General features: G+C 41.5%; 1 protein-coding gene across 1 annotated transcript in view; it reads right to left on the bottom strand.

The window, feature by feature from the left end:
* SPATA16 (spermatogenesis associated 16) overlaps positions 1 to 11,493 on the bottom strand; it is a 110,306-nt gene extending 98,813 nt beyond the window's left edge. Inside the window, exon 1 of the mRNA XM_074963560.1 lies at positions 10,879 to 11,493. Within this exon, the coding sequence (XP_074819661.1) occupies positions 10,879 to 11,493 (615 nt within the window). The remainder of the gene's footprint in view (positions 1 to 10,878) is intronic.
* Positions 11,494 to 12,740: the final 1,247 nt, after the last annotated feature.

Genomic DNA, 12,740 nt, shown 5'->3' with positions numbered 1-12,740 from the left:
AGCTCAGCATCTTGATTCTAAGCACTCTGGGGGCAAGGACTATCTTTGTCTCTGCAGCGCTTAGCACAATGGGGCCTTGATCCTTGGATGGGGTTCCTACTGGCTGCCTTAATGATGATGATAATAAAATAACTTAGGGGTCTGATTCAGCTCTGAAAAGCAAAACAGTACAGAGGCTGAATTTCCAGCTTCAGCCCATGGGATTTTTCAATTCATAGGGGTCAGACTGTGCCTGGCTTGTTCAGGGGCACAATGAGGAGGGGTTGGGGGAGATAACATGGAGATGCCCTCTCTTCTCTTTCATGCCTGTGCATGAATCAGCTACAATTGCAATCCCCTGCGTACTCCCTGGGACACAAGACATGCCAAAAGGCACAGGAAGGAACATGGAGAAGGCAGTAAATGGGTGCCCCCTATCCCTCCAAAGCAGCTAGTAAAAGTTTACTGGCTGAGGAAAAGAATATATCCAATATATCTCCAAGCATGGTGCAGTGGCTGCACGCCCTAAGAGGTCTAGCAGACACTGTGCTCAATGCCTCCCAAAGCGCCCACTGCAGCAGAGGGGGTCTACATGGTCTCCATGAGGGTCAGATGTGCCTAGCAGGCACTCTCTGCCCATGCTATTTCAGATTAACCTTCTGTTTTGTGTAGGTGTTGCAGCTGCTTAGGAAATACTCATCTTTGCTTCCTGCCTCATTTTGCATAGAAGGTATGTAATAAGCCACATGATGGAGGGCGATGTTGGATCTTATTGCCTAATTGTAATTATGTCCACTGTACCCTACCACCTTAATTTTCTCTCCCCAAATGTCTGGCCTTCAAGGATGGTGTTGTCGAGAAGGTGGAAAGGGTGTCCCTGCCAAACGCTTGTTTCACAAGGCAACAGCAAGTCATACAGAGGGTTAATCTAAAATCAGAAAGTTCACTTAACAAAAAAAAGACACTAATGCTTGTTTCAGTGTCATAGACGCAGAGCCCATAATGGCCATCTGTGGAATATGGAAATATTCCAGCTCATGAAAAAGACCACTATAGCACTCTTGTGAATTAATCACACTTTATTTGAGGTCTTCACCTCACTCGTGGGGTGAATTTCATATCCCAGAGACACATGCTTCTCTGGATATTGTCTGTACTGTGATACTGTGGGATTCTTTCTATGCTCTTAAGTAACAGAGTCGTTCTTAGCTTCTTTCATTTCTTGGTTTAATGACTAGGCGAAAAATATTTTCAGGACAACAGAGTGTAATGTGTAAAATTTTAAAAGATGTATGACACAGCATGATGTTTATGAAGTATTCTTACACTTTCTGATGCTGGGAAGATTAATTTAAGATCAGATCTTTTGACCCATTTGCCGCCCCTTCCCCTCCCGCCCCACCCGCACCCCCCCCGGTACCATGTTTCTTGCAAAGTTATTAACAAATGTCTACAACAATATTTTTTGACATATGTAAGTCTGGGTTTTGTAGAGCTTGTGTAACCCACATGTCTCCTGGGTGTGATGTTCTGTACCATCTAGTGGCTGGCTGGCTGGCTGGCGGGGGGGGGGTGAGGGGGGAGAGAGAGAGAGAGAGTCTGTGTGCGCGCGCTAAGAGCCAGTTGGCCTTTAGCTCATATGGTAGAGGCTCATGCACTAAGCTCCAGAGATCTCAGGGTCAATCCCGCCCGCCAATGACTGGAATCTGTCAGTGTTACACTTGCTGAAGCGGAAGAGTTATTTCTCATAGCAATCCAGATGTTTCCTTCTGTTCCAACAGATGGATGCCAAAAACTAAAGTAAAAACAACAAGGAGTCCTTGTGGCACTTTAGAGACTAACAAATTTATTTGGGCATAAGCTTTCGTGGGCTAAAACCCACTTCATCAGGTGCATGGAGTGGAACATACAGTAGGGAGGTATAAATAAATCAATTTGTTAGTCTCTAAGGTGCCACAAGTAGTCCTCGTTGTTTTTACAAAAACTAATTTCCCCTTGCTAAATACTCACACCTTTGTGTCAACTGTTTGAAATGGGCCACCTTGTTTACATTGGCCTCATTAACACTACAAAAGTGACTTCCACTCCTTCTTGTCAACTGTTGAGAATTGCCTACTTCTAACTTAAATTGAATTGGCTCCTTAGCACTGACCCCCCACTTGGTAAGGCAACTCCCATCTTTTCATATGCTGTGTATTTATACCTCCTTACTGTATGTTCCACTCCATACATCTGATGAAGTGGGTTTTAGCCCACGAAAGCTTATGCCCAAATAAATTTGTTAGTTCTAAAGTGCCACAAGGACTCCTCGTTGTTTTTGGTGATACAGACTAACACAGCTACCACTCTAAAAACTTCAGTGAATTTACAGCACTTTCCTCTCCACATACTATATTGCCAAGATACAGGGAGTAGTGCCCCAATTTCTTCAGGTGTTCTCCTTGCTAGTGGCAGAAACCACTTAATTCTTAAGCTCTACTGATGAGAGTTCTCCGAGGAAGCATTATTTTGTCCTACCCCAGATCAAGTGTAATGCAGCAAAAAATCCTTTCTGGTTATTTTAATGGTTGATAAATAGTACAGAAATGGTGAAAAGCAACTTATTCTTCTCTTGATAACAGCACTTTTATTACATCTGTGGTGATCAATAGCATGCTGTCTAATATACAAGAGTCTCTGAATGAGACAAGAAATTCAATTTTCCTCTTCTCCTAATATTTTTCCTTGATTGATGAAATGTGACATCTTAGATTTTCAAAATCAACATTTACATGTGCAAATATATTATCAGGTTAGTACACAGGACATTCTCTGAGAAATACCAGGATAGTGCTGGCGCGTCTAAAACAGGGACAGAAGAGTGTTGATGCTGTACAAACAAATAGGTAGGTGTGCAAAGGATATTTTAAACAAAATAACTGCTATTATTGTTATTTATTGTTTGTGTTATGGTAGCATTTGACTCCAATGGAACTGCTCATGCACTTAAAGCTTGGTGTATACTTTTTCTGGATTGGTGCCTCAGACTCAAAATAAACAAATGTCAGGATAAAACAATAATTTATTTCCTTAAATCTGAATAGTATCTGTGATTGTTTCAAAGTTGGAGACTCACTTGAGATGCCAAGTGTCTTACTTACAATTGCTTTGGGAACCATAAGATTGAATTTCCTGGCCCACATGCATGAAAACTCTTAACCATAATATTCATTAACTTATCAGCAATCAAGTGTAAAACTATAATTAGGTGGGCCAAAAAAGAATGTGAAGAGTAATGAGCAAAAGACACAAAAACTAACAGCATTTTTTTTAAAGTACATCAAAAGCAGGAAGCCTGCCAAACAATCAGTGGGGCCATGGGACAATCGCGGTGCTAAAGCAGCACTCAAGGAAGACAAGGCCATTGCAGAGAAGCTAAATGAATTCTTTACATTCTTCACTGCAGAGGATATGAGGGAGATTCCCACACCTGAGTCAGTTTTTTAGATGACAAATCTGAGGAAGTGTCCCGGATTCAGGTGTCAATAGAGGTCGTTTTGGAACAAATTGATAAATTAAATAGTAATAAGTCACTGGGACCAGATGGTATTCACCCAAGAGTTCTGAAGGAACTCAAATATGAAATTGCAGACCTACTAATTGTGGTATGTAACCTATTGCTTAAATCAGCTTCTGTACCAGATGATTGGAGGATAGCTAATGTGACATCCATTTTTTAAAAAAGGCTACAGATATGATTCTGGCAATTAGAGACCAGTAAGTCTACCTTCAGTACGAGGCAAACTGGTTGAAACTATAGTGAAGAACAGAATTACTAGACACATAGATGAATACAATTTGTTGTGGAAGAGTCCACATGGCTTTTGTAAAGGGAAATCATGCCTCACAACTCTATTAGAATCTTTTAAGGGGGCGGTCAACAAACTTGTGAACAAGGGTGATAAGTGGATATAGTGTACTTGGACTTTCAGAAAGCTTTTGACAAGGTCCCTCATGAAAGACTCTTAATCAAAGTAAGCTGTCATGGGATAAGAGGGAAGGTCCTCTCATGGATTGGTAACTGGTTAAAAGACAGGAAACAAAGAGTAGGAATGTATGGTCAGTTTTCAGAATGGAGAGAGGTAAGTAGTGGAGTCCCCCAGGGGTCTGTACTGGGATCAGTGCTGTTCAACATATTGCTAAATGATCTGGAAAAAGGGGTAAACAGTGATATGGCAAATTTATAGATGATACAGACTTATGCAAGATAGTTAAGTCCAACACAGATTGCAAAGAGTTACAAAGGGATCTTGCATGACTGGGTGCCTGAGCAAAAAATGGCAGATGGAATTCAAAGGGCAACAAAAATGATTAGGGGTATGGAACAGCTTCCATTTGAGGAGAGATTATTAGGACTGGGACTTTTCAGATTATAAAAGACACGACTAAGGGGAGATATGACAAGGGTCTATAAAATAATGGAGAAAGTAAATAAGGAAGTGTAATTTATTCCTTCTCATAACACAAGAACTAGGGGTCACCAAATGAAATTAATAGGCAGCAGGTTTAAAACAAACAAAAGGAAGTATTTCTTCACACAGTGCACAGTCAACCTGTAGAACTCCTTGCCAGAGGATGTAGTTAGGCCAAGATTAAAATAGGGTTCAGAAAAGAACTGGATAAGTTCATGGAGGATAGGTCCATCAATGGCTATTAGCCAGGATGGGCAGGGATGCAAAATCATGCTCTGAAGTGTCCCTAGCCTCTGTTGCCAGAAGCTGGGAATGGGCAATAGGGGATGAATCAGTTGATGATTACCTGTTCCGTTCATTCCCTCTGAAGCACCTGGCATTGGCCACCGTTGGAAGACAGGATACAGGGTTAGATGAACCATTGGTCTGACCCAGTATGCCATTCTTGACCCAGAATGGCCATTCTTATGTAATGTTGATAAATACAAAGTAATGCAGATTGGAAAACATAATCTGAACTATGCGTACAAAACGAGATAGCTAATTTAGACCCTATTGCCACTCAAGAAAGAGATCTTGGCGTCTGTAACTGGGTGCGACTCACCACTCCAGCACCTCCTCATGGCCGATACGGGCCAGTGTGCCCTGCTCTGGTGGTGCTCCACCTGTCACTTCTGCTCCTGGACCCCAGTCCCTCCAAGGACCACCGTGTCCTCTTCAGTGACACAGCCCTCTGCTATGCCACACACTGTGCTCCCCCCTTCTGGGGCTGTCTCTGCAATCCCTGTCCAACCACTTCTCTCAGCTGCGACTGCAGTCTGTCTTGCCACTTCCCAGTGGCGAGGGCGGGTGGAGACCCTGTAGAAGGTTGCTGCTTGCTGCACCCCCTCCAACTCCTTGGTAGATTTCCCTGGGCCACTTCCCTGTGGTCCCAGCACTCTCTTTCCCCTCACCTCAGCGCCTCAGCCTGCAGATCCCTGCAGCCCACCAGGAGCTGCCTTTATCTGCCCAAGTCTCTGCCTGAACCCTGTATCCAGGGTGCTTGCTGCCTTCAGCCTGAAAGGCAACCAGTCCATCTCCCTCTTCAAGCTCTAGGATGTGGATGTGGAAAAATTGGAGAGAGTCCAGCGAAGGGCAACAAAAATGATTAGGGGTCTGGAACACATGACTTATGAGGAGAGGCTGAGGGAACTGAGATTGTTTAGTCTACGGAAGAGAAGAATGAGGGGGGATTTGATAGCTGCTTTTAACTACCTGAAAGGTGAATCCAAAGAGGATGGATCTAGACTATTCTCAGTGATAGCAGATGACAGGACAAGGAGTAATGGTCTCAAGTTGCAGTGGGGGAGATTTAGGTTGGATATTAGGAAAAACTTTTTCACTAGGAGGGTGGTGAAACACTGGAATGCATTACCTAGGGAGGTGGTGGAATCCCCTTCCTTAGAAGTTTTTAAGGTCAGGCTTGACAAAGCCCTGGCTGGGATGATTTAGTTGGGGATTGGTCCTGCTCTGGGCAGGGGGTTGGACTAGATGACTTCCAGAGGTCCCTTCCAACCCTGATATTCTATGATTCTATGAGTGACTGAAGCTGCTCTGCCCTGCCGGGCCGTAATTGGCTGCTCCCCTCAGCCCTTCTCTGATTGGCTGCCTCCTGCGCAGCCTCCCTCGGCTCTATTAACCCCTTAGAGCCCAGTGTGGGACAGGTGCCCCATCACAGAGTCAATGTGGATAGTTATCTGAAAACATCCACTCAATGTGCAGCAGCAGTCAAAAAAGCTAACAGAATGTTAGGACCCATTATGAAAAGTATAGATTATAAGATAGTAAATATCATAATGCCACCACATAAATCCATAGTATACCCACACCTTAAATATTGCACGTAGTGCTTGTAACCCCATCTCAAAAAAGCCATATTAGAAATGGAAAAGGTACAGAGAAGGGCAACAAAAATGACTAAGGGTATGAAACAGCTTCCATATGATTAAAAAGACTGGGACCATTCAGCTTGGAAAAGAGACAGTTAAGGGGGGATATGATAGAGGTCTCTAAAATCATGAATGGTGTGGAGAAAGTAAATAAGGAAGTGTTATTTAGTCCTTCCAAGCGGAAGCGGGGCTCAACCAATTAAATTAATAGGGAGCAGGTTTAAAACAAACAAAAAGAAGTACTTTTCTTCACACAATGCACAGTCAACTTGTGAAACTCATTGCCAAAGGATGTTATGAAGACCAAAACTATAATGGGGTTCAAAAAAAGAATTATGTAAGTTTATGGAGGTTAGGCCTCTCAATAGCTACTAGCCAAGACCGTCAGGGATGGAATCCCATGCTTCTGGTCTCCCTTTGCCTCTGACTGCCAGATGCTAGGACTGGACAACAGGGAATGGATCATGTGATAATAGTCCTGTTTTGTTCATTTCCTCAGAAGCATCTGGCATTGGTCACTGTTGAAGACAAGATACTGGGCTAGATGGACCATTGGTCTGACCCAGTATGGCTATTCTGATACACTTATATTTTTGCACATAATTATAGAGCAAATTTTGTGGACATTTCCAGGAAGAGATGAGTTAAACAACTACAACTTCCAATTACCTTGATTTGCTCAATAAAGTGCCTAAAATAAGGGTCTAAATATCAGTCCTCTGAGATTAGTCCTTAGAAACTGGAAAGCTAGGCCAGATGTCAATAAGCATCACCCTCAAAATAATTTGCTTTTTTAATGACTTCTATGTAGAATTAACATTTTCCTGTCCTCCTTCATGAAGCCATAACAGAAATCTATGTACTTTTTGATAAAGAGGCTGAGGGAACTGAGATTATTTAGTCTGCAGAAGAGAAGAATGAGGGGGGGATTTGATAGCTGCTTTCAACTACCTGAAAGGGGGTTCCAAAGAGGATGGATCTAGACTGTTCTCAGTGGTACCAGATGACAGAACAAGGAGTAATGGTCTCAAGTTGCAGCGGAGGAGGTTTAGGTTGGATATTAGGAAAAACTTTTTTCACTAGTAGGGTGGTGAAGCACTGGAATGGGTTATCTAGAGAGGTGGTGGAAACTCCTTCCTTTGAGGTTTTTAAGGTCAGGCTTGACAAAGCCCTGGCTGGGATGATTTAGTTGGGGACTGGTCCTGCTTTGAGCAGGGGGTTGGACTAGATTATCTCCTGAGGTCCCTTCCAACCCTGATATTCTGTGATTCTATGACTCTAAAAGATCATGGCCAAGATGATAGCTCAGTGAAGTTAAAGGGTATGGTGGGGAGAGGTAGTGGCTGCTGTACGCTTGGCACTTTCAAAAATCAGACCACTTGTTTTGGAGTCTAAATATGACTTAGGAGCCTAAGGCTAGGTAAGACTTCTAGCTGACAAATTCTTAATAGCCCTTTATGGGTGAGATTTTGCATCACTTATTGGAAAAAAAGGCAAGACTAACTTGGGCTGTTGCCTTATCTGTGAGGATAGCGGCCATCACTCAATCTTTATAGGGCAACTATATGAACTTCTGGAGACACTACTTTCAAAATGCTATAATATCACTTCTCTTGATGCAGCCTTTGGCTGCAGCATGATACAAGTGTAACAGGCTAATCACTAATGATTAAGAGAGATTGATGCCATCATTAAGGTTGATTCTGCACACAAGCAAACAGTTTATCATAGCCTGTTCCCAGCAATTGTAATCCAATTTCTGTTATCTTTCATTGTTTAAAAGAGAGAGAGAGAGCAAGAGCAAGAGAGAGAGAGACTGTACATCAATCTGATAAAGATGTAAAAAAACCTGGTGCTTTTTTGCGATTATGTCGGTTTTATAGCAGCATTATGGAAACACGTCAGGGAAACTAAAATCTGATTACGTCTAATTCCTTACCCATTATGTGATTATTATGAACCATGACTTCTACTGGCACAGTTTGAATTACACGGTTATAATACAAGGGATTTCCAATATATTTAACTGAGACTGGCAGCACCAAAGATATCTGGGCATAACTTTGCAATGCTGTGGCTTTCTAAAGATTTCACAATTTTCCTCTTCCTTGGGGGGAGGGATAGCTCAGTGGTTTGAGCATTTGAGCATTGGCCTGCTAAACCCAGGGTTGTGAGTTCAATCCTTGAGGAGGCCATTTAGGGATCTAGGGCAAAAATTGGGGATTGGTCCTGTTTTGAGCAGGGGTTTGGACTAGATGATCTCCTGACATCCCTTCCAACCCTGATATTCTATGATTCTCTTCCAATAGAATTCACTGTATTCGTATTAAAGCCCTGAGAATTCCTCCTTTTATTCCATTCATCTAGGAAGTTATTATAGCATTGGTGAAACTATGGTACCTCACTCACAAACTTGGCCAAGATTTTCAAAAGTGATGAGGGATTTGGGAAACTTTAATTTTGGGAGCCTGATTTTCAGAAAGCACAGAGCATCCACCCTCTGAAGATTAGATTCCTTTAAGGTGCTTGGGCTACTAGGAATAGTCACTCAAAATCATCTCTCAGTTTTGAAAATCTTAGCCAAGGTCTTACTTCTTTTGTGTCTGGAACAGCTGAGATTTTGCAGTCGTCACTGAATCTGAAGCTCTGGTCTCTTAGCTGGCTGAGAAAAATTGGGTTATATCCACAGAGGACTGCTGTCTAGCAGATTGATCCCTGATAATGAGGAGAAAAAGGACCACACATAGCAGCCAGGGGTTACCTCCTCATAGAGTGCTATAAGGAACGTAATAGCAAAACACAACTTCACACAAACTCAGTCTTCCCTACAAAGCACTTTTCAGCCTGTCTAATCACAGCAGAAGATAAGTGACTGGAGGAATGGGATAGAAATCATCGAATTAAAAGTAATAAATAACTAAAGCCTGGCCACTGAAAGAGCTATTTACAGGCATATCTGCTGGAAGGGGAAAACAACTGGGCAGGATCCTTTCCTTTTATGGGACAAATGACATCACAAAAATGTTGCTTTACTCCTGTCTCCATCTACTGGAAGGCAGATCTGTACCCATTGTCCTAGATGGTATAAGGGAACATAGAATTATTTTCTTCTCACTCACTGTGGTCCATCAGCCCTCAGTTGTCTGTCTGTACATGTTTCTATTTGCAACAAATGGCAGTGAATCATCTAATATCACAATGGGGTACATGAATATAATTTAGATGAACATAAGAATTTTAGTATACAGTAAATGGGAGCATAAGAGGTGGGGGATTTCAGATAATTCAGGTTCACTTTGCTTCTGTAGTTCTAATCCAGTTACAGTGAGTGGAATATGAATCAAAATATCTTTTTTTCAGATATGCATCCAAAGATTTGATTTTTCATTAAAAATACGATGATGCATTTTTAACTAATAAGATGCAGATGCATCAAGGGAAAAAGCGGAGAATGATAATTGGTTTATTTACCTCTGATGTCACATTCCCCCACAAGAAGGACATAACAGTTAGAGCTGGGTGAATTTTTTCAGCTACAACTTTACATGCAGATTGGGGTCAACTGAAACATTCCACAGATTTGTGTCAAATTCACTGAATTGTTTTGTTTGAAAAACAAAGAAAAAATTCCCTGCTCCCTCCTCCTCAAATCAAAACATTTTGTGCTGACATTCTCAAAAGAAAGTGTTTTGATTCTAAACAACTTTTTGTTTTGAATTTTGCTTCAATTTTAAGTTAAAAAAGTCAAAAATGAAAAAAGTGTTTAGTTTGACCCATAATTATATTTTAATTTGGTTTGGCCACTGAATCAAAATAACTATTGTTCACATAGCCGTAATAATAATGATAAGCCTAACACGGATCTGTTCATAAGGCAACAGGAAAAAGCTGGGGTTAAAGATGGGTAGTAAGAGCAATGAACAAGGAGAAACATCAATCTTAGGTACTCATAGGATCCCTATTACTGCAGTATCTGAGGACCTTACAAGCTTTAATGTGTTTATCCTCACAAACACCACTATGAAGAATGGAAGTACTATTATCCCCATTGTAGAATTGGGGAACGGAAGCACAGAGAGAAAGAATGACTTGCTCAAGGCCACATTGTGGCAAAGTAGGGACTTGAACCCAAGTCTTTGGAGTGGCTCATGACCTAACCACTAATCCATCCTTGCTCTCTGTAGGATACAGGAGTTTGATAGAGGAACAATGCATTTATCCTAGCAGTTGAATTTTTCCCCTCATACAGTATATTACAGTACATTAGGGTTCAGTTAACACCACAAATCACTTGAGCTTTGTTGCGTTTATTATAATGCCTCACAAACCCCAGGATTTATGTATACCCCTTCGTTTGCAGATTTGGCCTGAAATCACATCTTAAGATTCTGATGAAACCATAAACACACTTGAGTTTTGTGACCATTGCTCATTATGATGTTGTCAGAACCACTCAGTGCAATCATAGACTTGCACTTCATAGTTTTCTACCATTAATCTATACTACTTTAATCCCATACCTCAAGTGCTGTTCTGAACTGCCCTGCTGCTACTGCATACTTCTTTTGTCTATAGCAAGTGCTGGCATCTTTTAAGGCTACCTGAAGCCATTTGTCAATCTGTGGCAGAAAGCTGAAATTAGGTGCACTCAGAGTGTCTACTATTTCAACATCTCGACACATTGATTGTGTGCTGGTAGACGCCATGGACCCAACGAACTCATATGTAATATCCTCCTCATCAATGTAGACCAACTTTATTTCCACATCCATTAGACTTTTCAGAGGAATATGAGGCCGAGGCATTGTGGCTAACTGATTATCAAGCTCTAACATTCTTGCGTCTTTTTTCACAGCTGGCTTTTCTTCACTTTCTAATTTCCGTTTAAGTCCTGCTCTGTCTAAATCATTACTTTGTTTTTCTTTGCCATTCTTTGCCATTCTTATTCTCTCCATTACATTTTCTATTGCTGTTTCCCCAGGGGTTTTTTTCACCTCTTGCAGTGCTTCCGGAATATCATTCAGTTTATTGGCTGCTACAGTTGGCTCCCTACTAGCGTTTGCTTTTGGGGAGGTTTCATTTTGGCACCCCTTGTTTATGATGTTCCCAAAACCTGTGTTGCTTGCTGACTCCATGACTCACTGAAGAAAGCAGAATGTCCTATGAGAAAATGTGGAAAGGTTTATAATTCTAAACTGCTGCAAAGTAAACAATGCAAGTAAGTGTTTTATTCAGCACATCTACTCCTGGCAGCATTACCAGTCAACATTCACCAGCAGTTAGCACATAGTTTATCATAGACTGCATAGTTATTCTGTGCAAATGGCAATAAATAAGGTGTCAGATACTGTCTGGTAGCTGTTGGCAAAGGATATCTTTTTAATGGTGACATCAGTGTCTCTGTATCTTACATAGATGACAGGCAAAAAACTGCAGCTTTCATAGATTCTTATTTAGGGCTCACAGAAACAAAAATACTAAGGACTAGAGTGCAGTTTGGGCTGTATCTTTATGACAAAATCTAGTCCTAAACTGTTATTAGTAAATACAGAGTCCTAGGGCTTAACCTTCAGCCCCTTCAGTGGGAGCTAGTGGTGCAACAGGAATGGCAGAGTCAGGCCCTTCGTCTCAGAAAGAATAATCTGTGGCTGATTGGCCCACAATGCACACTTTCATAGACTGCCCAAAGTCACCTCAAGAGAAAACCATTGACTGATTTTCAGGCATTGAGGTAATGAGAGCTGTGGGATGTTTGACAAAAATCAGACAGCGGAGGGCATTAAAGCGGGAGTCCTAACTGCACATTTCCAAGATGAATCCTAATGTGAGCCAAGTCTGAGATCATTCACATCTGGGCTGATGGTTCAGGCCCATCTCATGTATAGAGACTCCACAGGTTACCCTGAGTTTTGAGGCACATATTGCTGTTAAAAAACATAAAAGCTGAAGGGCCCAATTCTCTACTCCATTTTGATGGAGTTACAGAGGCATCAAACTAGCGTAACAGAATGCAGAATCAGGCTCAACCTTCATCTCTGCATTACTTTTCTCAGAAAGAGACAGGTGGCCTGAACCATATTACAAAGCTGACTGTTAGCTTGCATAATAGACTTCAGATTCAATTTTTTCCCCCATTCACAGCTGCCTCTTCTGAACTCAGTCTAGAAGTGTGGGAGACAGAAGGAATGTTTTTTTTCATTTTTCAATTTATTATGAGAACCTTAATTGTGAAAGGTTTAATGGCGACTGTCTTTCAGAATGGCTTGTTAAGCAGAAAGGTTTGGCCTCTAACCTTGCATTACAGTTAAACAATCTTCTACACATTTAAAGTGCTTAAATACAAGTACAGATTGCACAAATGATAGTTACAAAACCGATGCAA

The sequence above is a fragment of the Natator depressus genome, chromosome 9 (assembly GCF_965152275.1).
Source record: "Natator depressus isolate rNatDep1 chromosome 9, rNatDep2.hap1, whole genome shotgun sequence".
NCBI lineage: Eukaryota > Metazoa > Chordata > Testudines > Cheloniidae > Natator > Natator depressus.
Note: the sequence above shows the minus strand (reverse complement) of the source record. Positions and strands in the feature narration are given on the sequence as shown.